At 43.6% G+C, this 27,521-nt stretch overlaps 1 protein-coding gene across 1 annotated transcript; it reads right to left on the bottom strand.

Annotated features, from left to right (window-relative positions):
• Window positions 1-179: 179 nt before the first annotated feature.
• NRBF2 (nuclear receptor binding factor 2) lies at window positions 180-27,425 on the bottom strand. The gene is made up of 4 exons (XM_089683211.1): window positions 27,238-27,425; window positions 15,055-15,139; window positions 10,808-10,848; window positions 180-2,349 (listed from the first exon to the last, which is right to left on the bottom strand). Exons 1-4 carry the CDS (start codon window positions 27,265-27,267, stop codon window positions 1,606-1,608), a joined length of 900 nt encoding a protein of 299 aa, XP_089539337.1. The 5' UTR covers window positions 27,268-27,425; the 3' UTR covers window positions 180-1,605.
• Between the last annotated feature and the right edge of the window lie 96 nt (window positions 27,426-27,521).

The raw sequence follows: 27,521 nt of genomic DNA, 5'->3' as shown, positions 1-27,521 counted from the left end.
GGATCTGATTGGCTGCTATAGAGGCCCAGCTTCTAGCTTCCTTTCCTTTGGAATCCTCACATTAAAACGCTAAATATTTTTGTATGAAGATTTATTTTTTATATTCAATTTTCAGAGATTTTGTGAAAACAAGAAACACTTTCTTTCCAGCAAGCATTAGAAAGGCAATTTGGAGGCAATTCAGATATAAACACACTTTATTATTGTCAATCAAATACTGTCATCCAGCGTTTCTTGCACTCATGCACTGTTATAACAAGATACTGATCATTCAGTAAGTATTTTTTAAAACAATGCTTAACACATACATTGATATACAGCAAAGTTATGTACGATGCACCCTGATTTTTTTATTTTTGTAAACTGATTATTTAGAAATAACATGTAATTTGGTTCCAGAAAGTAAAGAAAAATGTACATGTCTCCTTGTAGGTTTGAGGTTAAGTTCTAGGAGTGCAATGTGGCACAAGTTGATACATGAGATGTGGTGTGCATATGGTACACACACTTTGTGGTAAAGGTCAATTCCACCCTAAACGGCTAATTTAGTTATAGGTGGATGCCGATGGGTTAGATCGCCTCTAGGCTTTGTGTATATCTCAGGGACCATGGACATTTCTGGAATTCCCTGTTCTGCCCACTCTGCAACTTGGGTCTTGCTGTTCCTCCTCCTGAGTTCAAGGAGCATTGGCCTGGACACTGCATTGTTCATAGTGTAAATTAAGAACACAAAACAGGAGTATAAGCTCTTCATAAAACAGCTCTGATAGGGGAGCACACCTAGAGACTAAGATACATAGATCTCACCTATGCAGTAGGTCCCTCCAGAGACTTCAATATAGAGACCTCCTCAGCACAGTCTCCAAGAAATAAAAGAAGGTTGTACAACTGGACAGCATTGGATACTGGTTTTGGGTACACTGATAATCTGTGTGTGAACTCCTTCCAAAACGGATTATAGATAAGGGCTAAGACTGGTGAACTAAATTGTCCATCAGCAACAAGAAACTCCAAAAAGAATACATAGATCTTGCTATTATGGCCTTAGAAGGGTGGACCTGGGAGCAAAGGTCTCGGTTTAAATCCCTTAGAAATATAGCATAACGGGCTTTAACTATATTGGTCATCCATCATCCACCCAAAACTGAAATATCGAACTTTGAATAGACTGATTAAAAAAAAAAAAACCCCACTGTGCATAATAAAAACCATACATTCCAAATGCATGAGAGAAACAAGTTAAAATATAGAGAATTACTACCTTTGCAACTTAGCTTCTGCATGTAATCATCATGGAATTATATACCAATTATAAACTTTAGGCAAGGTTTTGGAAAAAGAAAAAAAAAGTTATTCTAGGCAGTCATTTGGTTTGAAGAAAGAAAAAAAAAAAAAAATAGTATATCAAGATGTCTGTCGCCCTCGTGTATCATTTTAGGTCTAATCAACCTAGGAACTCAAGTTGAATATTTCACAGTGACTTGTCTGCCAATGCTCAACCTCCTACAGTAAACTCTTGCAAAGACCTGATGGCCTTTGTGATATTGCTGCCTAGGTGGTTTTCCCTTTCCTGCGATTGTCCAAATAAATCGGCCACTTGATCTTCTAGCTGTCTATATAGCCTTTAAGTCCTGTAATTTGTGATTGTATATCTTCTGGTAGCTCGAGGGGAGGAAGTTCTGGTAAGGGAATGTCTAAAGGAGGAAGGCTGGGTATAGGAATGTCCGTACCCTTGCTTGTATTTGCTACAAACTTCTGCCAGGTAGGTGCTGGGCTGGGGGAAGTTGCAGTTGGCTGCTGCAGGCTCCACAGTTCAGACTTCTCCACAAAATCCGTGTCCGTATCCAGGTCTTTCTCAGGGTTTCTCTGGAGCCGTGCCAACTCAGCACGTAGCTTCCGATTCTCTCGTCTTAGTTTCTCATTTTCAGCCAGAAGGGTGTCCACCAGCAAGTTCAGATCTTTGATCTTGGTTGCTTGCTCTTCCAGTTTTGTTTTGTCATCTTTTGGAACGCGGTTGGCCCTGTAAGGCTCCAGTGGATCCTTCCTCTTCTGCAGCAGATACAGTAAAGAGTCTGGTTCTCGGTCAAGGACACTGTGGATTTCCTGCAAACACTTCCCTGGGTTAGAACTGGATTTCTGCCCTGCAGAAACAAGTGCATTTTGGCTATCGACATCATCAGTAGATGATTTGTATGATGTTTGCAGATGGGCAGTGAGCTCCTTCTCTGCAGCTATTGCTTTTTGTTGAGTTCTTAGTTTCTCTTCTCTCTTGGCTCTTTTCAATCTTTCCTGAATTAAGAGCTGTTGCTTCAGGTGGCTCTCCCGCTGCAGCTCTAGAGACAGCTGAGCCTAGACAGAAGGTGAGTAATAAGGGTTATTTTATATTATAAAGGATTCCCAATGACGGTCTTAAGAGAGGTGGAAAAAAAGATTAGAGCCTCAAGCTGTAGGGTTCACGCCAGATACGAAATTGTATTTGTAATGATAAAAGGATCTACCAAAAGACTATGGTTATAAAATATCCTTACAGGGAGGCTTTCACAGGGGCCCCACTGGGGCTCTAGCATGCAGTAGAGTGCCGCAACACTTTAGCAATTATTTGATTTGTTTGGAACTTCCACCAAGCTTGGAGTCCAGCCCTTGACAACCCAAACTCCAGAATTAAGTGTAAGGTGACTTACGTTGCCTTGAAATCCCCATGTAGGGAAAGCCCGAATGAGGATACATATTTTTTAGTAATTGATCAATAATTAGGAACAGAGGAGGCTGTTACCCAAGCCAAGATTACCCATTACAGAAATGAAATGTCAGCAATCAGGCATTTCAGCTGCCATATTTTACTGGTACCAGAATCTGACATAACATGGTCTCAAATATCAGATTGGCATTATATATTTACTGGCAGCCTTTTCATAGAACCAAATGCTGGGATTTACATGATGTACGCCCCAAATCCCATACATTTAAGTCCCACACTGTAATCATACAGGTCTGTGACAGTTCCATAACAGATTCTAAAGCATATAGCCCATTTGGTACTTTAAATATATTCAGGGGGTTCTCCAGCTTTTTACAAAAACTTCATCTTAATACTTTACAACACTACCAATTTATATACAAAACAGATATCAGTAATCATTTAAAAATGCAATGGATTGTAAAAAATGTACACACAATGAAAAAGGTAGCAGCAGTAATAAGTTTAGCTACCCATACCAAGGTGTACTTACCCACATCGGGAGGTACCTGATAAATACATTATTTTTTAAAAAGGGTACATATTTTAACAAATATTAGAAATAACAGGCTAAAATACAGTCCTCATTTCTGAGGTTTTGTGGTCCTTTACCACTTCAGTACCAGCCTGTAATACCCCTTTACCAAGCCATTTTTCTTTTTTTGCTCTAATAGTTTGACTGGCAATTACTCATGCAAAGTAATTTCTTTTGGTGGTATTAAAAGTGGTGTTAGACCCAAAGAAAAACATTGCAGCTTACCAATTCTTAGATGTGAAAGCTGCATTAGTTTTTTTTTTTTAGGCTCTGCTATATTTCCACCTGGTGATTTAGACAGGAAGTCTGTTTTTCAACAGAACAAGCTCTCCTGCAGACGTCACAGACGCCATTTACCACTGACAGGGGCGTCTACAATGGTCAGCTTTTATTTATTTAAAACCTATTAGTTGGAGTTTGGCTTCAATGTGAAAGTGTATCTAAATCTGCTAGTGCTGGATACACATGAATCAAAAATCAGCTGGTTCTACAAGGAACTGACGACTTTTGATCTGTGTGTGGCTCTTCTTGCCCAACTGCATTTGATCGGTAGATCAACATCTGTTGAATGGGACTTCTGGAAAAGTAAAAGAAAAAAAAAATTTTTTTTAAAAAACAAAAAACCCACACTTTCATTCGATCGGCAGCTGCTGTGATGATCAGTGATCAGTGTATTCCGTCAGCTGAGGAGTCCTGCTGTCTCTTTTTTGTGGATGGGGGAAATTTGTTTTTTTTCATTCAGCCCGGCTGAACGAAAAATTATACATGCTGTATATACACAACTTACAACACCCCCCCCCCCCCCCCCCTCCCCAGACTAACAATGCTACTGTTCAAAAGGGGTATCAGTTGCTCCTTCATTCGGAGTATAGGCAATCTAATACAGGAAGTGTGTTACTGGGCAGATCACCAGATGAACACAAAGAAGAAAGCCTTAAAAAAAAAACAAAAAAACAAAAAAAACGAATGCAGCCACCACATCCAAAATGATCGGTAAGATGCATATATATTACATATTTGATTTTGGGTTTAATACCGCTTTAACAACCACTGATTTTTGTTTTTATTTTTAACTACATTAAAAAAAGAACCATTAAAAACTATTTTAATATATTACCTGTTATAAAACATACCAACTAAACATAGCAGAACAGCGCGAACACCTAGTATGAACCTTTTTTGGAAAGTAGACACCTCCCAAAGTGATCTCAATTTTTGGCACAATTTCTGTAAACAAAAATACATGCTGGTACCGAGGAGGTTAGAACATGGAGTTTGGAAATGGTGCACTACATACAATAAATGTAGCAGGCATATGCATAGCAAAGAGGAAGTGAAGGGGGATAATAAACAGACCATATACAGTGGGAGGATTGCAATAAAGGGGTTCATTTACAAATGTGAAGGATAAGGGGTTAAATGTAGAGATCTGCAGAGAAAAGGATAGAGTTGAGATATGCAAAGAGGGGTTGAAAGGGTTAAAACAATTCTAAAATTTGGGGTCCCCTATATCCCTGATCTGAAACTAATGAACAATTCAGTCAATCCATTAATTCCTCTATCCTCTAGTGTAAGCACACTACACGGTTTACAGCTACAGAGCTGCTCAGATCAGATCCATACACTGTCTGGGAACCATGCTGTCCAATGATGGCACAGTTCACAGCCATTATTGCCCCCCCCCCCCAAAGGTGATTTCTGCAGTGCCGTTCGCAGTACCATAAAACTCTGTACCCTTGCACGAAAAACAAAAAAAACAAAAAAAAAAAAAATAATAATAATAATAATAATAGGCAAGAACATGTGCCAAGTTATGAACCTCATCTTTTTAGGGCATGCCTTCAATAGGTCATGTCTAAACCAGAAGGAAAAAAAAAAAAAAAATCAGTGCTATTTCTACTGTGATCCTCATCAGTTACCTCAGCAAACTGAGCATAGGCACCTTGGGTGCAAGATTTGCATATCCAGTTTTCTCTAACTGCATAGAATGTGCCTTAGGCTTCATGCACAAGTGTCAACAATGGACTGTTCAGGTTTGCAAAGCGAACATTGTTATACGGATATGAATCCATCCTATGGTCTTCTAAGTACATTTTTACGCTCGAGGTTCAAAAGCGTTTACAAGGTCAATGTTTAGATGTGTTTGCCAAATCAAAAAAAAATCAAAAAAAAATAAAAAAGAAATTATATTCACAGCTCATTTAATGTTAGTTTTATGGAGTTGAACATAGCTGAATGGATGTAAAATGTGTCTAAACCTGCTTTAAAGCAGGAAAATCTAAAAACACAGTGGTCTGGGAGGTATAAAAGAGGTTTAGGTCCCATTCACACAGGGCGATTAGCTCCATGATCTACACAGGGTCGCCTTTTACTGGCAACATCCCATGCTGGCGTCCCTTTATGATACACGGGTGCAGGTTCCCAGTAGCACACAGGGTTAGGACCCAAACCAGCATGCACCCGCATGTCATAGAGGGAAAAAGCATCTGTATCCATGCAGCCACATGTCCCCATAGACTAAAGTGGCCTGCCAGCACATGTATGCACACAGCACCTGTGCACCCCTGTGCCGATATAACATGTCCCTGCTGTGAACGTGGCCTTATACTTCCCAGATAACTTCTGCTTTTTAGAGAAGCTAATCTTTTCTACTTTGTAAACTCTCTTAATAACATGCTGACTTTCAGAGCATGCAGAGTAAAAAAAAAAAAAAAAAAAGTTAATTCTCATTCACAACTACTCATGGCAAAGGCACACACAACCCAAAATGAGCATTTATGTACATGGCTGGCAATAAGAAGTACGGTAGGTAGAGTGTTGTGACATTCTCCTATAAATATGTCTGTGAATATTCTCACTTATCCAGGTTATGGTATAGCTAATAGTCACTTTCAGCTGGACTTCTGTAATGTTAAAGAGGTTTTGTAGCTTTTCTCAGCCATTTCAGTTCCAATGAGTGTCAGGAACATACCCCAGCAGTTATATCCACACTGGTAGCACAGATACCTTATCCCAATAACCATGGAATGTGTAGATGTGGAATGTCTAAGAAATGGAGGGTAGATGTAAAAGTTGTGGAACCACCACTATCTAGTCCTATCCTTGGAGTCAGGGAGGCTGCATGGGCATATCTTCTTGATTTACATGACTAAAAGGTGTGAATTGTGGTCAAGTTGCTGAGCTAGCGATTTTAAAACAGTATTATGGTGTCCGTTTATGACACAGAGAATAGCTGCGATTCAACGGATCTCAGCTATTCTCTGGTCATTCACAGTTTATAACACTCAGGAGATCATGTCAACCCTTCACTGGAGATCTGTGTTCTCCCTCCAGATTCTCCAGCCCAGAGCTGGAGAATCGGAGGGACCGCAAACTAAGCAGAGATAATTTACCTCTGCTTAGTAAACTGATCTTTTACTGTAATCTTGCGAGATTATAGTAAAATCAGCCGTTTTCCAGAGTTTGTAGACCGTTCTCCCTTCGTTCGGAGAACTGCTTTATAAACTGCATTCACAGGAGAACTGTGTTCTCCGAGAATGCCGGAGAACTGAGCAGCGATCTATTACTATTATTATTTTTGTGCCCTCACTGCTTCCCTCACCCCTCTATGGCACCCACCACCTCCTCCTATTACTCCACTCTCCCACTGACCCAAACACCTCCACTAGTAGTTTCTCACGCTCCTGCACATCCCGCTCCCATGCCACCTTTCTCACCCTTCTCCTCCTCATAACCGCGGGGGACATCTCCCCGAATCCTGGCCCTCCACCACCTCCCTCACCCGCACAAAACCCTCCCGCCTCCACGTCCTGCCACAACCCCCGCAACTTAGTATCTGTCCCCCTGCTCCCTAAAATCTCCCCCCCGTTTTCATGTGCACTCCTGAACGCCCGATCGGTGTGCAACAAGCTTACCGCCATCCACGACCTCTTTGTTTCCCACTCCCTCAACCTCCTGGCGATTACGGAAACCTGGATCCAGCCCACTGACTCTACCTCCCCTGCTGCACTCTCCTACGGAGGTCTCACCTGGACCCACTCACCCAGGCCCAACGGTCGTAAAGGTGGTGGGGTTGGCCTGCTCCTGTCACCGCTGAGCACCTTCCGAGTCCTCCCAAACCCCCCCTCCCTATCCTTCTCCTCCTTCGAGGCCCACTGCGTCCGACTATTCTCCCCAACCCCCCTGAAGATTGCTGTGATATACCGGCCTCCTGGATCCATACCCCGCTTCCTGGAAGACTTCTCCTCCTGGCTACCCTTCTTCCTCTCCTCTGAGCTACCCACTATCATCCTTGGGGATTTAAACATCCCTGTCAACCTCGACAACCCGGACACAGCCCGTCTCATCCACTTAACCTCCTCCTTTGCACTTGCACAGTGCATACAATCCACCACCCACTCCGACGGTAATATCCTTGATCTTGTCTTCTCCAACCGCTGCGCTCCCCACAACCTCACTAACACCCCCTTCCCTCTCTCTGACCACAACCTGATTACCTTCTCTATCTCCTCATCCTCCAACGCCTACCCCTCCAAATGTCACACTTCTACCAGCCGTAACCTCCGTAACCTTAACCCTGCCTCCCTCCACTCCGCAGTTGATCAACTCCATGACCGCATCCTCCCCCTGTCCTGCCCCGACTTGGCTATGACCGCCTACAACAATGCGCTGTCAACAGCCCTTGACTCACTAGCGCCTTTAACCACACGCAACATCAGACCCCGACCGCTCCAGCCCTGGCAGACTGATCACACCAAAACCCTCAAATGACACAGTCGTGCCCTGGAGCGACAATGGCGCAAAACCAAATCCCAACAAGCCTTCACCTGATACAAATCTGCCTTCCACACCTACACCTCCTCCCTCCATACTGCCAAACAAGCCTACTTCCTGACCCTCATCAAGGCCCTCTCCTCCAATCCTCGCCGACTCTTCTCCACCTTCAACTCTCTACTCTCGCCACCCCCACCTCCACCCAGCACCTCACTCACTGCCCTTGAGATTGCCAATCACTTCAAAAACAAGATTGACACAATTCGCAAGGACATTGCCGCAACTCACACACCTTCTCAACCCGTCCCCTCTCACACAGCTACCCCCTCATCCCCCCTCCCCCTCGACATAACCCACAGGGACTTCGTCGCTGCTCAAACTCCCTCCAACCCCCTTCCCCCTCACTCAGCTACCCCCGCTTCACCCCTCTCCCACGGCCCCACCACTGCTCTGACCTCCTCTCCCACCCCACCCTACATTCCTCATACTGAAGCTCCCCCAACACTCCGCACCTTTGACCTTACTACCATCGAAGAAGTCTCCAAGATCCTCTCTGATGCCCGCCTCACCACCTGCCCCCTCGACCCTATCCCCTCACAACTCCTACAACCTCCCTCCCCCTCCATCCTACGCTCCCTCACCCACATCTTCAATCTCTCCCTCTCTTCCGGCACTTTCCCTTCCCCTCTGAAACATGCACACATCACCCCCATACTTAAAAAGCCCTCCCTGGACCCCAATGACCCGAACAACCTCAGACCCATCTCCCTGCTCCCATTTACATCTAAACTCCTCGAGCGCCTAGTCTACGCCCGCCTATGCTCTCACCTCAACGACAACAACCTCCTCGATCCCCTACAGTCTGGCTTCCGTCCCCTACACTCCACCGAAACTTCCTTACTCAAACTCTCCAACGACCTGCTAACCGCCAAAGCTAATGGCCACTATTCAGTGCTCCTACTCCTTGACCTCTCTGCGGCCTTTGACACAGTCAACCACCCCCTCCTCCTCAAAAAACTACACTCCCTCGCCCTCAGAGATTCTGCTCTCTCCTGGCTCTCATCCTACCTGTCACAACGCTCTTTCAGCGTTACCTATAATGCCACCACCTCCCTCTCACTCCCCCTCTCTGTTGGGGTCCCTCAAGGCTCTGTCCTCGGGCCCCTTCTCTTCTCCATCTACACCTCCTCCCTTGGCCAACTCATACACTCTCACGGCTTCAACTACCACCTCTATGCCGACGACACACAAATCTATCTCTCAACCCCCCACCTCACCCCCTCGGTCTCCGCCCGAATCACACACCTGTTGAGCGACATATCAGACTGGATGTCGCTCCACTTCCTTAAACTGAACCTCTCCAAAACCGAGTTTCTTGTCTTCCCTCCAGCCCGGACACTACCCCCCATTGACTTCTCCATCATGTCCAAACCCGCCCCGCAGGCCAGAGTACTTGGTGTCATTTTGGACTTCAACCTATCCTTCCAGCCCCAAGTCCACTCTTTAACAAACTCGTGCAGACTCCACCTCCGCAACATCGCAAAAATCCGCACGTTCCTAACCCCAGAAACCACTAAACAGCTCATCCACTCCCTCATCATATCACGACTCGACTACTGCAACTCCCTCCTCACTGGCCTGCCTCGCCGCTGGCTATCCCCGCTTCAGTCCATCCTGAATACGGCTGCCAGACTCATTCACCTTTCCAACCGCTCCGTTTCCGCCACCCCCCTCTGCCAATCCCTCCACTGGCTTCCGATTGCGCAACGGATCAAATTCAAAATCCTAACGCTGACGTACAAAGCTGTCCACCATACTGCCCCGAACTACATCACTGACCTAATATCCAAGTACCGCCCAGCACGCACACTCCGCTCCTCACAAGACCTCCTTCTCTCTAGTTCCCTGGTCTCCTCCGCCCATGCCCACCTCCAGGACTTCTTCAGGGTGTCACCCATCCTCTGGAACTCCCTGCCCCAACCCATCAGATTATCACCTACTCTCCTCTCCTTTAGGCGCACCCTGAAAACCCACCTCTTCAGGGAAGCCTACCCCGCCCCCTGCTAACTTGCCGACCTCCTCCACTCTTCCTACCACTCCATCCCCCACAGCTATCTCCTCCTGTGCCACCATCCCCTCCCTCCTAGATTGTAAGCTCGAAAGAGCAGGGCCCTCGATCCCCTCATGTTTTGCATTGTATTGGTATTGTTCTGTCACATGTTCTGTTCCCCTTTGTAATGTACAGCGCTGAGCGAACTATTGGCGCTTTATAAATACTGTATAATAATAATAATAATAATTACTGCTGGTTCATAAACGGACACTTATATTTGAAAGACAGATGGTCTTGAAGGCCTTCATGCAATCTTTAGGAATGGTTGTTACAGTTTGGTGTAGATTAGCTCTTTCAAGCCTCTCAGAACCTATATAGATTTCCTGCAGGACAGGATTATGAAACTAAAGCAATAATGGTTTCACAACTTTCACTCCTCCTATTCTGTTTCGAGAATGTTAAAAACTACACATTCCATGGTAACTGAATTAAGGCAGTGCTACCTGTGTGGATAGAAATGATGGGGTATCTTCTGGACACCTATCAGAACTAAAGAATTGACCATGAGAAGCTATGAAACATCTTCAACATTACAAAACAAGTCTAGCTGAATGAGGCTAACTGCGATTAGATATTCTTCTGTAAACAAAAAGAAAAGTGATCTCAATAATTGGTTAACCTCCCACACAGTAATCTTGGTTCATCTTACCTGCTCAGACTGTGTAAGCTTCTTGGCTTCCAAGAGATAAGCTGCCAGAAAGAAACAAAAAAACATAAGGAGGCAAGACTTACAAATTGTCCCTAGATGGCCTCAGACATGGAGTAGAGCAGCAAGGAGTTCTGCATTGCTGAGTATTATATGGCACACTGTGCAGAGTTTGTATACTGTGTCGTACAAACATTACAGTAGGGTAAAGCAAAATGCTAGACAGTATCACTGTACAAAACAAAAGCATCTTCCTTATATATGTTTTACATACACACACTTATTTTATTTATTACAGGTACTTATACAGCGCTTGTACATTCACATCAGTCCCTAACCCTCAAGGGGTGTACAATCTAAGGTCCCTAACTCACATTCATACATACTAGGGCCAATTGAGACAGGATCTAATTAACCTACCAGCATGTCTTTGGAGTGTGGGAGGAAACTCACACAGGCAGAACATGCAAACTCCAGGCAGGTGGTGTACACACACACACACACACACACACACACACACACACACACCTACCTGAGTTGGAAAAAGGATCACTCCTCTCCTAAAAAATGACTTGAAAACTCACTTGGGTGTAGCTAGTCACCTTCTCAATGGCACACAAAGCCATTTGATTTTCAACTGTGATAAGCTGTGGTCATTTTGATTAGTGCAGCATGAAAAGCATTTCTTGAAGCATTTCAGTCCCTGGAAGTGCAACTGAGGCAAACAAGTATGGGTGGCAAGGCACTGTCAAAATATCTCCGGGATAAAATTATGGACAGGCATAAGTCAGAAGAAGGATGAAAAAAAAATCAAAGGCTTTATCAACTCCTAGAAGCACAGTGAAGTGTATTATTAAGAAGTGAAAGGTATTTGGTACAACAAAGACACCCCCCCCCCCCCCCTCCGATCAGGACATTGCTCCAAACTGGATGAAACAGCCAGGAGGAAACTTGTCAGCAAGGCTACCAAGAGGCCTACAGCAACTCTGATGCAGTTACAGGAATTTATGACGAAGAGTGATCATTGTGTGCATGTGACAACAATATCACATATTCTCCACAAATGTGGCTTGTATGGGAGGGCTTCAAGAAAGCACTCCTGAAGAAAGGCCACATGCAGTCACCACTGAGCTTTGCCAAAATGCACCTTGAAGATTCTGAGGCCACATGGAAAAAGGTGCTCTGGTCAGATGAGACTAAAATTTAATTATTTGGCCTCAACACGAAATGATATGTTTTGCAGAAATGCAATACATCTCACCATTCAAATAACACCATTGATACAGTAAAGCAAGGAGGTGGTAATATCCTGTTATGGGGGTGTTTCTTTGCAGCAGGGACTGGAGCACTTGCTAAGATAAAAAGGAAAAATGGATGGGGCAAAATACCATCAAATTCTTGAGGAAATCTGCTGCCCTCTGCCAAAAAGTTGTCAATGGGAAGAAGGTTTACCTTCCAACATGATAATGACTCAAAGCACACAGCAAAAATTACCAGAGTGGGTGCGGGAGAACAGGTGAATGTTCTTGTATGGCCTAGTCAAGAGCACAAACTTAACAGTCACAGGACTTTGCAAACAGAAAAGATCCACTTTTGCAATCCAGGCCATAAATAGGAAATGGCTCTTGCTACCACCATAAGCTCTCTCCAATTTGAAGAGGCCTGGGCTTTTTCTGGGGTCCATTTTCCAATGGCTGCTGCCAAGGATGGAGCACAGCAGCCACAAACTGACCACTACCACGGATTCCCCTGGAAGATAAATCTGACCCTCCCAGACCGGAGCTCTCTTGCGGGGAAGTCCCTTGAGAGAGCCCTCCGGCAGTCCCTAAGGCAACATGTCCCCTCTGGCTGGAGGAAACACAAAAAATGATCTTGGGCCTGAGGGACCGCCTTAAAAAACGAACTGGCAATGCATTTCCTGATTAGAGGGGAGGAGCTCCATCTCTCAAGGGCTGGCCTGGAAAACGACAGGAAAAATAAAATGGACATGCCCAAAGTTCCTGTATTACATAATGCACTGAAAATCAGATCAAATAGCAGCAGTGTTGTGAATCTAACCATACCTAACCTTAAGGCTGGTTTCACACTGGTGCACTGTGGTTCGGCGGCAGCACGGGTGCATCAGGATTTTCATGTACATTTCCTGCTGTATGGAAAACATGTATGGTCCTAAACGCTTTCTATTAGGTCACACGTTTTTGCAGTGGTTTCTGAAAGTGCATCAAAGACGAACAGCAAGCAGGACTTATAGTGTGCTTTCAGAAAAAGTGGCAAAAATGTGCAACCTAAGAGAAAGTCTATGGGATCACAGCTAAAACTGTGGGTAAGCTGCACGAAAACCGCAGATACACCTGTGCTGTGGCCAAACCACAACATTAGAGTGGCAGTGATGCCTAGAACATTACTTCACTCTTTATAATAGTTTTTAAAAATGAAAAAAAAAAAACAAAAAAAAAACCAATAGTTTACAAAGGTGGGCTCAAACCCAAAGAAGAATCATATTAACAGCTTGTATTTTTCATTTACAAAGATTCAAATATCAAACCAAGGAGAGGGGCAGAGGAATCCAAGTATATTATAGAGGCAGGGGGAGCTATGAGTGTACATTTCAGCAATAGATAAAAAGCTTCATGCAGGACCAGTTTACATGAACTTTTCAGATAAAATGTGTACTTTGCTTTTATTCCACTATACAACTCAAAGCAAACACACAGAAAATGCATCTTAGACACCATGTACACCAACCCTTCTACTGGCCACACATACTACTGTTAAAGCTAATTCTACCCTTTGCAAAAAGAATAAATGCATCCACAATGATAGAAAATAAAATGTGCACTTATCATTTGTGTGCATTGGAACCTGTATTAGTAGTTTGCGAATGCAATGCACAGGCTACTACAAACCATCAGCTGCAGGTCTGTACAGAGTTATACGACGTTCGGAATAAACCCTCTGTACATTACTATACACGCTTACATATTTCTATCAAACTTTTCCATAAAAACAGATATGCCTGCTATGCATATATTGCTGTATAATGCAGTTATTTCCTAAAGCTGGAGAGTACAAGATCTGGTGCACTTTCAGGTTTTATTGCCAAAGCTTAATTGAACAAGCTGAAGTTAGAAGCCGATTGGCTACCATACACAGCTACACCTGATTCTGAGTGCTCCAGTTTTAGTAAATCTCCCTCATTGAGTCTACCAAGTGTCTACCGTAGGTTCATCCATGTTTACTCGTGAATCATAGTGGATTCTGTCTTGTCATCTGCAGCCTGAGAAGGAAAACTGTCCCCAGTGTTTACCTTGTGACTTATTTGTGTTTTTTTCATTTCCTGGGAGCACTGCCAAGCCAACATATTATGATAATGATATGCAGAACACCACATTTATTTCATGCAGATAAATATGATCCCGGAGATTGGGCAGATGCGTTGTTCTGTATCATCCAGATTGCCTGTGAGTTTTTTGCAATGACACTCAACATACACTGCTGAGCTTTGTTCGCAGCGCTCAATGATGTTCTTTCATATGAAGATAGAGCATGGCTCGTTAATTCTCACAGAGTTCATCATGGAAAGCTTTATTTCTATTATATCCACTCAGTAGAGCTTTGTGATTTCCATTTTCCAGACAGGCACATAGAGCACAAGAACATGAAAAAAAGAAATCTTCCATCCCAAAACCCAGAGCACCACCTTAGCTTCCATCATTTTGGCAAGCACCAGCAGTCTAGAAACATCCCAACTGTCTATTGACTGCAACAATAGTCAGTAAATTAAATGTAAGCTATTACTGCTGAACAGCTAGAAGTAGGTATGCCAATGAGTAAAAGGCTCTAGCTGCAATCTTACATGGCTATAACAATGATATATACAGAACCTCAAGTAGCAAAGTGTCATTTCTAAGAACTAAACATAGCCAATGATTTGATTTAAATCTTTAGACCCCATACACACAGAGTTGTCCAGCTGCATTGTGCCCAGGAGGGACAAGTTTAGCTGGCAGATGTGTTTAATTCAGCCAGCAGACAAAATGATGTAGATGGAGGAATCCTCCCCACCAGGACATTGTATACTGACAGCAGGACTTGTTGAAATGAATGGTCTAGTTACAGAGTTTCTCTAGGTTCCCTTTTCTCTTGGAGCCTGGATAGTGTTGACACAACACCCTGTTACCATATGCACTCTACAAACACTCCAACAAAATCCTCCACTGTATGCTGAAAATGGCCAGTAAAGGACATACCAGCAGCTTTTCTGTGACAAGCGATTGCCTCTTCATATTTCCCTGTAGCCAGAAACCTGTCTGCTTTCCTGCTTTGTTGATGTGCCTGTAAGTACAAGAACAGGATACTGGGATTAGCAGTGCTGTGATGAATCATTCAAAAGACTGATCATATTGCTGTATTTTATTAATATAAACCTTTACCGAAAATGGACCAACAGGTAACCATTAACTCTGTTAAAATATCAAAAACAATTGCAACAGCCATTCCAAGATGAAACTCCAGGATATAGCCTAGCCAGTTCAGCAGAGAAACTCACAATTTACACATAAAAAAAAAAAAAAGCGAAAGTACCATAAAATTGTATATCAGGTCACATGATCCTGGTCTGCTTCCGGTTTCAAAAAGGTAGAACCTAGAAGGAAATTTTGCTCCAGCCACTGACTGGTAATATGTAATACAGTCACGTGACACAGGGAAGAGATCTGCTCTACAAAACAATAACCAGCAGTGACACGGGAAGATTAGGCTGTAAATCTGCCACTGTGACAGCAGAGGAGAAGCACAGATGTCACTGGCGGGATCTGACGCCAAACTACGATGGTACTGCAAGTGGAAGGATAGCTACCATTTAATGTCCTGCCACCATTACAGCCCATAGGAACTGTGGAACACTGACTAAAGCCAAGGATTGCTATTGATGGCTTGAATAATTGGTCATGTGATTTTAGGATTGGAGTCAATGCCCAACATCAGGAAAATGGAAACATATCCCTTGCAAGGGTTAATAATTGGTTGTATTTAGAGGGAAAAAGAAACAGTTTTACTTACGTGATCCTGTGTTCCCCTGAACAGAGGATCAGGTAAGGTTCGGTGGTGGACTCCCTTTGGGTCATCAGGTCCAATGCAGAGCTATGGATCCTACTTTTGTCTTGATAATGTCAGGACTCTAGATTGCTGGGGCTTGGGGGATAAGAAACTGCAGTGACTAGTCTAGCTGCAGGAGGAGGGGAGGATTAGCTAAATAAATCTTTTTTTTATTTCCCTACAAGCAATTAACACTTGCAGTGCAAACACCGGCCCGCAGCATGGGTTTGTTTTTTTTTTTTTGTGTCTGGGAGTTGGGCTTTAAGATTGCTGTTAAGAATAGAAGATATGTCCATTTTAACACCACATCAGGATACTGCTTTATGTGCCAAGGCATTAATGCCACTGGACATGGACAAGCAGCTCTGTTGTGAGCCATCACATGAAAGATTTTGATCATATAGATCTGAACAAATCTGGATGAAATGCAACAATCAGGTAATCAGAAAGCATCAAACATTACATCGAATGGCCGTTAAGTGCCTATATATGACTGTGAAATGAAGTCCATACATCGTAGCTCCTTAAAGCGGTTTACTGACAAACAGACTGAGCTGGCTGAGTTCTGAATACTATATGAATTTGTCAGCATCTAAATTTGTAAACTCTACCCACAGAATATAAAACTGTTGTACTGGCTTTTTCCCCCAGCAGATGAAACAAGACCAACATTAAAAGATTTAGGTCATACAGTTTGGGTTTAAAGTGGGTGTAGGGGGTACCCTTTACTGTTGGGTTTTTTTCTTTTTTTTTTATCGGAATAAACAAAAACCTCTTTAGGCCTCATTCACATTGCAGGGATTTGATGCACAATTTGAAGGTTCACCAGCTGCACTTTTAAGGCTCAGCACTAAGATTTCCATTTTTGTATTGTAAGATAGTACAGTAGTCTGATTTCCTGATGTAGCAGAGGCTGTACAGCAATGAATGTTTACTTTGCAACGTGAATGATAGTATATTAGGTGAAATAGGGTTTACGTTAAACACTCAGTCAAGTGTGAAAGAAACTGAAAAAAAAAAAAAAAAAAAAACCCAAACAGAAACACCGATTTTTTTCTAGCCTAAAACTGGTTAAAGTAAATACTACTTCATCTTATTTACTAAGCTCATTAAAACTCACCTTGCCAAGTGAACAGTCTCTACCCCTTTATTAGAACAACCACAGCGTTCTTGAAAAGACAACAGAAAAGTAGCTGCAAAAAAATGAAATGGTCTGTCTGGCAAAAGTGAAGCTATGGGAAAAATGTTTATGAGAAAATCTCTGATTTCATCACACGTACAAGGCCGTGCCTCCTGTTGTTAAGGTCATTCTGATAAATAATGGTAGGGACTAACATAATGACATCACAGCATTATACTTCAGCAGGCTTGTGAAAGTGCAGAAAGCACAACACCAGGACAATATGACAGCAGCCCAGGGCATACATTAATGATTAACCCTACCTAGCAGAAGCAAAACAAGGGAGAACAGCATTGGAATGTCCTGTGCTGAAAACATACACTATGTCAGAGGCTGTTGGGAAGCACAGGTGTTAGCACTCACACATCATATCATTATCATTGACAGGCTGAACAATGTAAGGCATACGGCTCACCCACGGTATGGAGGACATCAACCTTTCCTTCTAAAGCCAATCTGACAGCCACGAGGAAAGGGACCCCCACCTCCCCCATGCAATTTCTGCCCTAAGGATCAATCCACTGAATGATTGTGATAACTGGGTAGGGTATAGGACGCTAGTCTGCAATAACCAGCATTTTGAGGTTACACAGACGTGCAGCCATCATCACAAAAACCTTCCATGTGAACGCATTTCAGGTTTTTCTCCTAGAAATGTATGCCAATATGTTTCTCCAACAGGAGAAAAGGATTCTAAGCACTGTTTTTACTTGGCAGCCCTGTTAGCAACTGCTTTACCCTCCGTGGAGCTTTACAGCGAAACTAATATTGTCTAAATAGAAAAAGTAGGAGTATTTTACCTGAATCTTGGCGATATTTTGTGTATTTCTTCCAGATCTGTGCATTTAATGCAGCACTATGCCTCTGTGCAGGTGATTCCTGAAATAAAGACCAGTCACTACTACTACCACTACTAGTATTCTTCTCTGAAGGGTGATCAGTCTGGTCTCTGCCTAGTTTTCTGCAGTGTGCGGGCCCACCCACAGAGATGATGTCACCGATACTTTTACAAGCCAATATCTGTGATTGTAAAGGTATATGATGCTCACAAAACGTATTTATATTATTTCTGACTATACTGAAATTTATTATACAAATGTTTGTGTCTGGTGTTCTGGGTTAGTAAAGGTCTTAAAATGTTTGAAGCTGAACTCCAAACTGCAGGCACTACACTCTAGGTAAGATATTTTTTCGGAGTATGAATCTGCTGAGAGGGAACACATCATACAATGGAAATCCCCTTCAAATGCCTATCACAAACCTATCTCTCCCAGCTATCTTACCTATAATATTGAGATAAGGGTTGCTTTACTAAAACTGGATTGTGCGACATCTGGTGCTGCTGTGAATGGTAGCCTATCCTCTTCCAACTTCAGCTTCTTCAATGAAGCTTTCACAAAAAAGCTGGATGCGGATGGGTTTTTTATGCAGAGCTGCACCAGATTTTGCACTCTCCAGTTTTAGTAAATCAACCCAGTGTTTTCTATACTTACCCAATTACTCACAGGGATCTTTCTGGCTCTAGCAGTGGCAGCTGGGGGAAGGAAAGGAGGTCATGTGGTCACTAGAATAATCAAGAAATCAGATAGGGCCACTCAACGACTGTGAAAATACAGTTCCTAAATTATGATGATGACCATGTGAACTCTACATAGTAATGGATAAAGCCTGAACATGCAGTTGGATGAGACCCTAGAACAGGGGTCTCAAAACTATGGCCCTCCAGGTGTTGAGGAACTGCAAGTCCCATGAGGCCTTGCAAGACTGACAGCCACAGGCAAGACTCCCAGAGGCATTATGGGACTTGTAGTACTTCAACAGCTGGAGGGCCACAGCTTGGAGACCCCTGACCTAGAAGGTTAGATGAGCATAGAGACAATTAATGTCATATAAATTAGGACATTGCAGGAAATGTACACTTAAAGAGAAAAATGGACCAGAACCACTGGCAGGGGTCAAAAAACAAAACAAAACAAAAAAACAAAAAGGATGGGACCTGCTCTGTGCAAAATCATTGCACAGAGCAGGTATGTATAGCATTTTTATTTTTTTTTTTAATTACAACCCTACAAACATAGAAATTAGGAGTAACTGGACAAGCCCGATTAAAAGGAAAATTGTTAAGGCATTTAATTCAAACACAAACCAACAATTGTCTGGTTATTGAAAACATTCAATTATCTTCTGAATGCTACTGTTTCCTCTATAAAAGAAACCAAACACAGGTTAATGGTAGGGTGATAATAGGATTTCTAAAGCACTGTGCAAACTATAGATCTTGAATAAAAACTAAAGAATAGTTTTTGTACTCTCAGTAATTTTTTTTATACAGCGTGCACTGAGGGACACAAAGTCCAAAACCTTTGGGTTATACTGCCATCTGCAAGAGGACTGGACAATGCCAAACAAAAAACTGTAGGTCAGCCAAGGGCAAACCCCCTCCTACCACTAGTAATCCCATGTTTTGCAGCAAAGCAGCACCAAGAGAATGATCAGAAGCACATGGAAGTGGGACCTATGTCTTTCAATGGACTGAAAGAAAAAATTATTTCAGGGCAAGTACAAAATCCTATTTTCTTTTTTTGTCCATTGAGGGGCACAGGAAGTCTTTAAACTTTCAGGATGGAAAAAAAACAGTCCAACTGGTGGGAGGGTAACACAGCAAACAACTCCTAATAGGACCAACATTCAACAACTGGGGACTGTACGCAGCTCAAAGAGCTGCCTAAAGGAAATGGCCGCCTAGTATAACTTAAAGAATATGTGAACAGAAGACCAGGTGGCAATCTTCTAAACCTTGGAAACAAAGAACTGATACTATAATACCCTAAAGACATGCAATTTCCTAGTGAAAAGGCAGGAACCTGATACTTGAGAAAATAAGGCTGAATGATAGTTTGGTTGAACCATCTTGATATGGTGGAATGAAAAGCTAAGGAACCCTTTCTAGGCCCATCCAGAAAGACAAAAAGGGAACTTGTATTTCTGAAGAAGAAAAAAAGCTTTCCGAACTACATCCAAAAGGCAAGAAATGTATTTTTGATAAACTGAAGCAGGAGAGAGAGAGACGAAAGAACAATGGCTTTGTAAAGGTAGAATGCAAAGGCTACTTTGGAAATAAAGAGGTCCCGGGCCTCAATACCATCCTACCCTTGTGCAAAGCCAAAAATAATTCCTTTCAGGATAAAGCCGCTAGCTCACCTAACCAGGGTGATGGCCACAGAAAATACAACCTTATGGGTGAGAGTAGAGAGAAGAATTTCTCGGGTTTAAATGTGGGCTTCTGAACAACAAGATTCAAATCCCGTGAGGTTACAAGTAGGAAACCACATAGGGAACCCCTTAACAAAGGTCTTAATGAAAGAGTAGGAAGCAAACAATCTCTGAAACAGACAAGATCTAGCCCACGAATAACAGCTAGGTGTTGGTCCACCCCAACTGCAAATGGATAAACTTCAGGGGTGAAAGCACTTAGATTCACACCAAGTAAAATATGCCTTCCACATACTATAGTAGACTTTGCAAGAAGTATACTTCCTAGCCCTGAGAATCACAAATTTAGATTTCCCTGTCCCTTAGAAAAGCCTTTCTCAACCCTTTCAACACAGATGAACCCCGGAAATAACTTTCTGGTTTCAGGGAACCCCTGCAAAAAAGGCAGAACACCCAAAGCTCCAAGAACTTGACTGGCTGAAAACATTCACAACTTAAAAAAAAAAAAATGCAACCACCACTTTAAGCTGCAAAATATTGCATTTTGTGGTTGGGTTTACAGTTATCCTTTAAAGATATTAACATTTTACTCCATGCTGTAAGATTCCAGTAACTACTGCTACATATGGTCTTTCTTTAGAAATAAAATATTACTTTGTTGCAAATCAAGCACTAACTTCATCTGCTTGTGTGAGTCAGCATATCCAAATCTCATTGCTGTCTGAAAAAAAATGCAATCTGTCCGGCCTTTAAGGTATATATTTATCTGTGAACTGGGCCAGTGGCTACATCCATGCCTTAGAAAACAACCACATAAAGGTGAACTCTGTTCCATTAACTGTAATATGTACCAAAGAACTATGATCAAATAATTCAAATGCTGCTGGTTCTTCATAAACAGATGTGTCCATAAAGCTCATGTATTGACATTGGCAGCTAGGTTCTTCTTTTTCCAACCTGCACTAAAAAGAGGACAATGGAGAGTGACCATAAAGAATGACAGAACCTTTTAGACAGGAGAGTTGGAATGGTGCAGAACACAAGATCCATTTACTGTATATATGAGATCACAGAACAAGCGGGTCTGCAATAGAAGCAAATGAGCATTTTAGCAACTGCATATACAGTCATGGCCGAAATTGTTGGCACCCTTGATATTTCTCCAGGAAATCATGTATTTCTCACGAAACGTATTGCATTAACACATGTTTTGCTATACACATGTTTATTCCCTTTGTGTGTATTGGGACAAAACAAAAAAAGGGAGGAAAGAAAGCAAATTCGACATAATGTCACACAAACCTCCAAAAATGGGCTGGACAAAAGTATTGGCACCCTTTCACAACTGCGGATAAATAAGAATGTTACAAGCATGTGATGCTCCTGTAAACTCACCTGGGGCAAGTAACAGGTGTGGGCAATATAGAAATCACACCTGAAAGCAGATAAAAAGGAGAGACGTTCACTTAACCTTTGCATTGTGTGTCTGTCTGTGCCACACTAAGCATGGACAACAGAAAGAGGAGACGAGAACTGTCTGAGGACCTGAGAACCAAAATTGTGGCAAAATATCAACAATCTCAAGGTTACAAGTCCATCTCCAGAGAACTAGATTTGCCTTTGTCCACAGTGCGCAACATTATCAAGAAGTTTGCAACCCATGGCACTGTAGCTAATCTCCCTGGTCGTGGACGGATGAGGAAAATTGATGAAAGATTGCAACGCAGAATAGTCCGGATGGTGGATAAGCAGCCCCAAACATGTTCCAAAGACATTCAAGCTGTCCTGCAGGCTCAGGGAGCATCAGTGTCAGCGCGAACTATCCGTCGACATTTAAATGAAATGAAACGCTATGGCAGGAGACCCAGGAGGACCCCACTGCTGACACAGAGACATAAAAAAGCAAGACTACAGTTTGCCAAAATGTACTTGAGTAAGCCAAAAGCCTTCTGGGAAAACGTCTTGTGGACAGATGAGACCAAGATAGAGCTTTTCGGTAAAGCACATCATTCTACTGTTTACCGAAAACGGAATGAGGCCTACAAAGAACAAAACACAGTACCTACGGTAAAATATGGTGGAGGTTCAATGATGTTTTGGGGTTGTTTTGCTGCCTCTGGCACTGGGTGCCTTGACTGTGTGCAAGGCATCATGAAATCTGAGGATTACCAAAGGATTTTGGGTCGCACTGTAGGGCCCAGTGTCAGAAAGCTGGGTTTGCGTCCAAGATCCTGGGTCTTCCAGCAGGACAATGACCCCAAACATACGTCAAAAAGCACTCAGAAATGGATGGCAAAGAAGCGCTGGAGAGTTCTGAAGTGGCCAGCAATGAGCCCAGATCTAAATCCCATTGAACACCTGTGGAGAGATCTTAAAATTGCTGTTGGGAAAAGGTGTCCTTCCAATAAGAGAGACCTGGAGCTGTTTGCAAAGGAAGAGTGGTCCAAAATTCCGGGTGAGAGGTGTCAGAAGCTTATTGATGGTTATAGGAAGCGACTGATTTCAGTTATGTTTTCCAAAGGGTGTGCAACCAAATATTAAGTTAAGGGTGCCAATACTTTTGTCCAGCCCATTTTTGGGGTTTTGTGTGACATTATGTCATATTTGCTTTTCTGCCTCTGTTTTATATTTGTTCCAATACATACAAAGGGAATAAACATGTGTATAGCAAAACATGTGTTAATGCAATACCTTTTTTGTGTGAAATACTTGATTTTCAGGAAAAATATCAAGGGTGCCAACAATTTCGGCCATGACTGTATACATCTTCCCTGCCTCCTCCAGGTGGAGAGCTCTCCCAACAGAAATGAAGGCTGAAAAGTTCATGTAGACCAGCAACAATGTGATCCATGTGCATTTCAACACTCGCCACAAAGAGCAAGCACCTCCAAGAGCCTGCACACCACTTGTGCTACCCTGCAGAGTCCCTAGATGCCCCTGGTCGTTCTGTAATGCAAGCGGAGTCTATGCTCACTGGCCTTACACCTTTCTACTGCCTAGTGGGGTAGACCAGAATAGTGACCAATAGCAAGGTGGTGTAGGAGGGAGAAGGAAAGACCAAAGCCCAATGTCTGATTGTAGTGGCAAAGGAGCAAGTGAACAGAGGGTATGTATTACTGCTGCAGGCAGTAAAGACATTTTATTGCAGAACAGACATATTGGAAGAAATTAACTAAAAAGTGGAGCATTCAAAAGCTGATTGGCTATCATGCAAAGCTGCACCAGGTTCTAAGTTCAGCTTGTTCAAGTAAGCTTTAGCAATAAAACCTGGACGCGGATTGGTTTCTATGTACTGCTACACCACATTTTGTACTCTCCAGTTTTAGTAAAATAACCCCTATGGAGTCTACAATAAAAGCATGCCTGAGTAAATAAAAAATGGAACCAATATATGTTAATTCCCAACAACTATAAAGAAAATGCAGAACTGAATATTCTTTAAAAAAACCCACCTGCTAACAACATGTCGGTAAAAAAAATTACATTTCTACTCTAAAGAGGTTGCAGATCTTTTTTTCCCCCTTAAAATAAACATGTTGTATTTACCAGCTATGTGCAATGGTATTGTACAGAGACTTCCTATGGGGACGCACCTGGGGGCTCTCTCCCAACCTGGGCTGTGTGCATCTATAAACACACACGGCTCAGCTCAGCCCAGCCCTGCCCCCTCCAGGTTGACAGCAGTAGAAGGCAAGGGCTCCCTCTGCTCTAAGCCAAGAATGAGAGAGCTAGGAGAAGGGAGAGCACAAATGCAGCCAAGCATGGCCCTGGATCAATACAGGACTCAGGTAAAGAGCAAATATTTTTGAGGGAGGGGGGCACACAAAGTGGTTAAAAGGTAAGGGTCGCCTAAAACACAAGCCTTAGAGCCAGAACACACTAGCAACTTTCAGCAACTTCAGGAGAAAAATGAAGAGGATCGGTACCTGTATATGCCGCCCTCCAGTCCAAGTGTAAAACCGAATGTGACAAGAAGGCCACGCAGGCCCTCTCGAGCATGAGGCATGGTTGCTATTGCAACTGCCGATGCTACATCAGTGGTTGGGGGGATATGGTAAAAATGCCTCAACTATGGGGTTTTACTGGCCCCCCAAACTGCAAATGTAAACAAACCCTTACTATCCTGAGCCCCTATAAGGCTGCTTTCACACTGATGCACTGCGGTTTACTCGCACCATGGTTGCAGCACAGTGTACCTGCACTTTGCCATAGACTTTATTATATCCTGCAGATGTGATGCACTTTCAGAAAGCACAATAAACCCGCAGGTGTGCTGCACTGTGGTAGCCAGGAAAGCCTTAGTGAAGCTAACCCTCAGGAAAGAAGAGGATCAGTGTGAAAGCAGCCTAATAACCCTTTATTAAATATCACAGTTTTGCAAGGAGAATATTGGTACTTTTAAAAAGGTTTTCCTCTTCCAGCTTCTACTGGCATCGCTCTCCAGGCTATTAGAAAGGTCTCAAGTGAAGTGAATGTGGTATCACTCCCCCTTGGACAAGAGCCAGCGCTACAGAGAAAGCATCGGCTTATGCAGCTCCTGCTTCCTCCGCTGTCAGTGCCGGCATCTCAGATTGCTCTGGGATCTCAGATTGCCAACCCGTGATCTGAGCATGCTGACCCGCAATCCCAAAGTATGAGATTGCAGGCTACATTAGAGGAACCTGCAGGCCACAGGTTGAGAACCTCGGTTTCAGGGATTCAGACACACAGACTTTCCATTCACTGCAATGAATTGTTTCCAAATAAAGTGATGAGAGCAATTCTGTAGCTGCTACAAATTGGTGTTAAGAAAACTGCCAGTGTGACATGAGCCCGTTCACATCATCTATCTGTGGTAATGGGCAGAAATTCATTATGAAGGGCACTAATCTCACCTGCTGACAGAAATACATTTCAGCACAATGTATGCCAACACACTGCAATGCAGGACCATCAGCCGCGGCATTGAGTGCCCTTTACAATGAATGGCACCGCAACACAACAATGCTCCTTACGTGTGTTGCTGTGCGGAACCAAGACAAAAAAAAAAGGTGGTATGGTTGGACCCTTAGGATGATGCCAGATCACTTGTCTATTCCTATGTTGTTACTTCATCGCTGACCGGATCAGAGAAGCGTCACTACCTCGCCTTACCTTTATGGGTCATCACATGCGAAGCAATCGGATTGTACGCAGAATAAAGGTAGACAAAGAAGTGTGCCAGCTGTTGGCATTATTCCTAGATACTCGGCATAAAGAGATAAATACAGAATAAGATGCACTTATCGTGTATTTAAATCTGGTTGTACAATCTTTTTTCAATCTACTATCAACTCTAGTGCAAGGGCCTGCCTGATTTGATACAAATTGAATGGATTGTTTAGGTCCACATATTACATAGTTTTGGAAGATCTAAAGGCGACTGTAGAGTGTATGACAATCTTGCAACCCTCCCCCCACCCCTGCAGCTGTAATCTTCCAGTGTGGGAGGGGTAAGTGAATTGAGCTGTGGCAGGCACATCAAGAGTATTCAACCTTTCCATCCCCCTTCTCCGTGAATGAGATCTGATGGACCTTTCCTGTGATGCTCTGTGCATTAAGCACCTGCCCCAGCATACCAGATCCTGACCTTTAGGCCTCAGTCACACGGGCATACTACAGCGTACCCCCCTGTGAGGACCATGTTTACCCACACAGGGATGTGCATACGCTGTAGTACAACGTGAACAAGGCCTTACAGTGGGAGTTCCTAGGAGATGATTTGGGGGTGCTGGTGTGGCCTACTGACAAGCATTTTAATAAAGTGTAGTCTTTCAAAGCTGCACAGTGCTTAAAACACAGGAGTCCCCACACTGCACAGCACATTGTATTGACAAGGTGAACGTAAACTGGCCATCAATGGACTGAAATTTGGCCAGATCAGCAGGGACTGCTGACTTTTGATCTTTCCATCTACAACCATTCCCATTCAAGGAGTCGATCTAATGATTAACTCCTCCTAAACAGATCTGTTGGTATATTTTCTATCGATCAGAGCTTACAGCCAATTGGTTGCTGCGTTGATCAGTGTATCCTGACAGCAGAGGAGTCCCCAATGTCAGAATACAATAGTGCAATGGGGAGGATTCCCTCCCCCAGCTCACTTGTGTGGATGGGGGGACATCCAAACCATTCACCTTTTGTCGATCAGCCCGAAGTCATCTATGGCCAGCTTTAGCCTTTAAAGCAACTATAGCCTTTAAAGCAACAAGATAAGAAAAGGTTTTGTAAACAAATTCTATTCTGAAAAAAAAATAAAACTTTCCTGCCTCACTACCAATCTATGCTCTGCTGCAGACTTAGCAAGAAATCTCCAGCAGCTGACATTTTCGATGGATGTCCTGACCCCCCCCTTCACACATCCTTCACCCCCGGAAATATGAATTGCTCAGAGCTCACACCTCACACTACAATCTGATTGTACAACCTCCTCTAGATCTCCCAACAACGATGTAATGCGAGGGCCCGGCTGATTGGACAGATTTGGTAGATTACACAGTCACATTGCAATGTGTGTGGTGGCTCTTCCATTACTGAGCACCCTTCCCTCTATTATACACACAGATGGGGGCAGTCCAGGTGGGGGATGGGGAGGATTAACCCATTCCAGGCTGGACTTTTCCTAAACCTTTGTTGTTCCAGTAGCAGAGTGTATGCGTGACCTCCATGAACAGACCCCCCGGGGGGGGGGGGGTCAGGACTTCTCCCACACTGAGCCCTCACACAGCCTCTCACCTGAGGTCACCTATGGCTCCCCACCCTGCTGGCCTACACTCCCCTGACCTCTATGGACCTACAGGACACCGTAGCCTCCCCCTCGTATCCGGACCAGCCCAGCCTGCCCCGCTGTCTACCCCCCGGCCAAGCCTGGCCAGGACTCACAGCTGCCAGGGAGCCCCGGGAGGGGTGAACACGGGACACTCACCAGGTTCAGGGGACTCTCCATCACTTCCATAGAGCCCTCTAGACGGGGGAGTGTCGGCTCATCGGGCCTGCCTGTCCCCGTAGCAGCTCTCGGGGGAAATCTCGGGCTCTGATCCCGGCTCTGTCAACACAGACAACAACCTCCACTGCAGCATCAACAACAACTTCCGCCTCAGGCCCCGCCCCGGCCTGTCGTCACACACTGCGGGGCCGGAACGCCGGTGACACCTAAAAGGGGCGGCGTTACATGCTGTCGGGGAGGGAGGACGGGCCGATTGGTTGTTA

This window comes from Staurois parvus, unplaced genomic scaffold (assembly GCF_062004578.1).
Source record: "Staurois parvus isolate SC_StPar_1 unplaced genomic scaffold, SC_StPar_1.0 ptg000303l, whole genome shotgun sequence".
Taxonomy (NCBI): Eukaryota; Metazoa; Chordata; class Amphibia; order Anura; family Ranidae; genus Staurois; species Staurois parvus.
The sequence above is the reverse complement of the archived record's forward strand: the minus strand, read 5'-3'. Positions and strand labels throughout refer to the sequence as shown.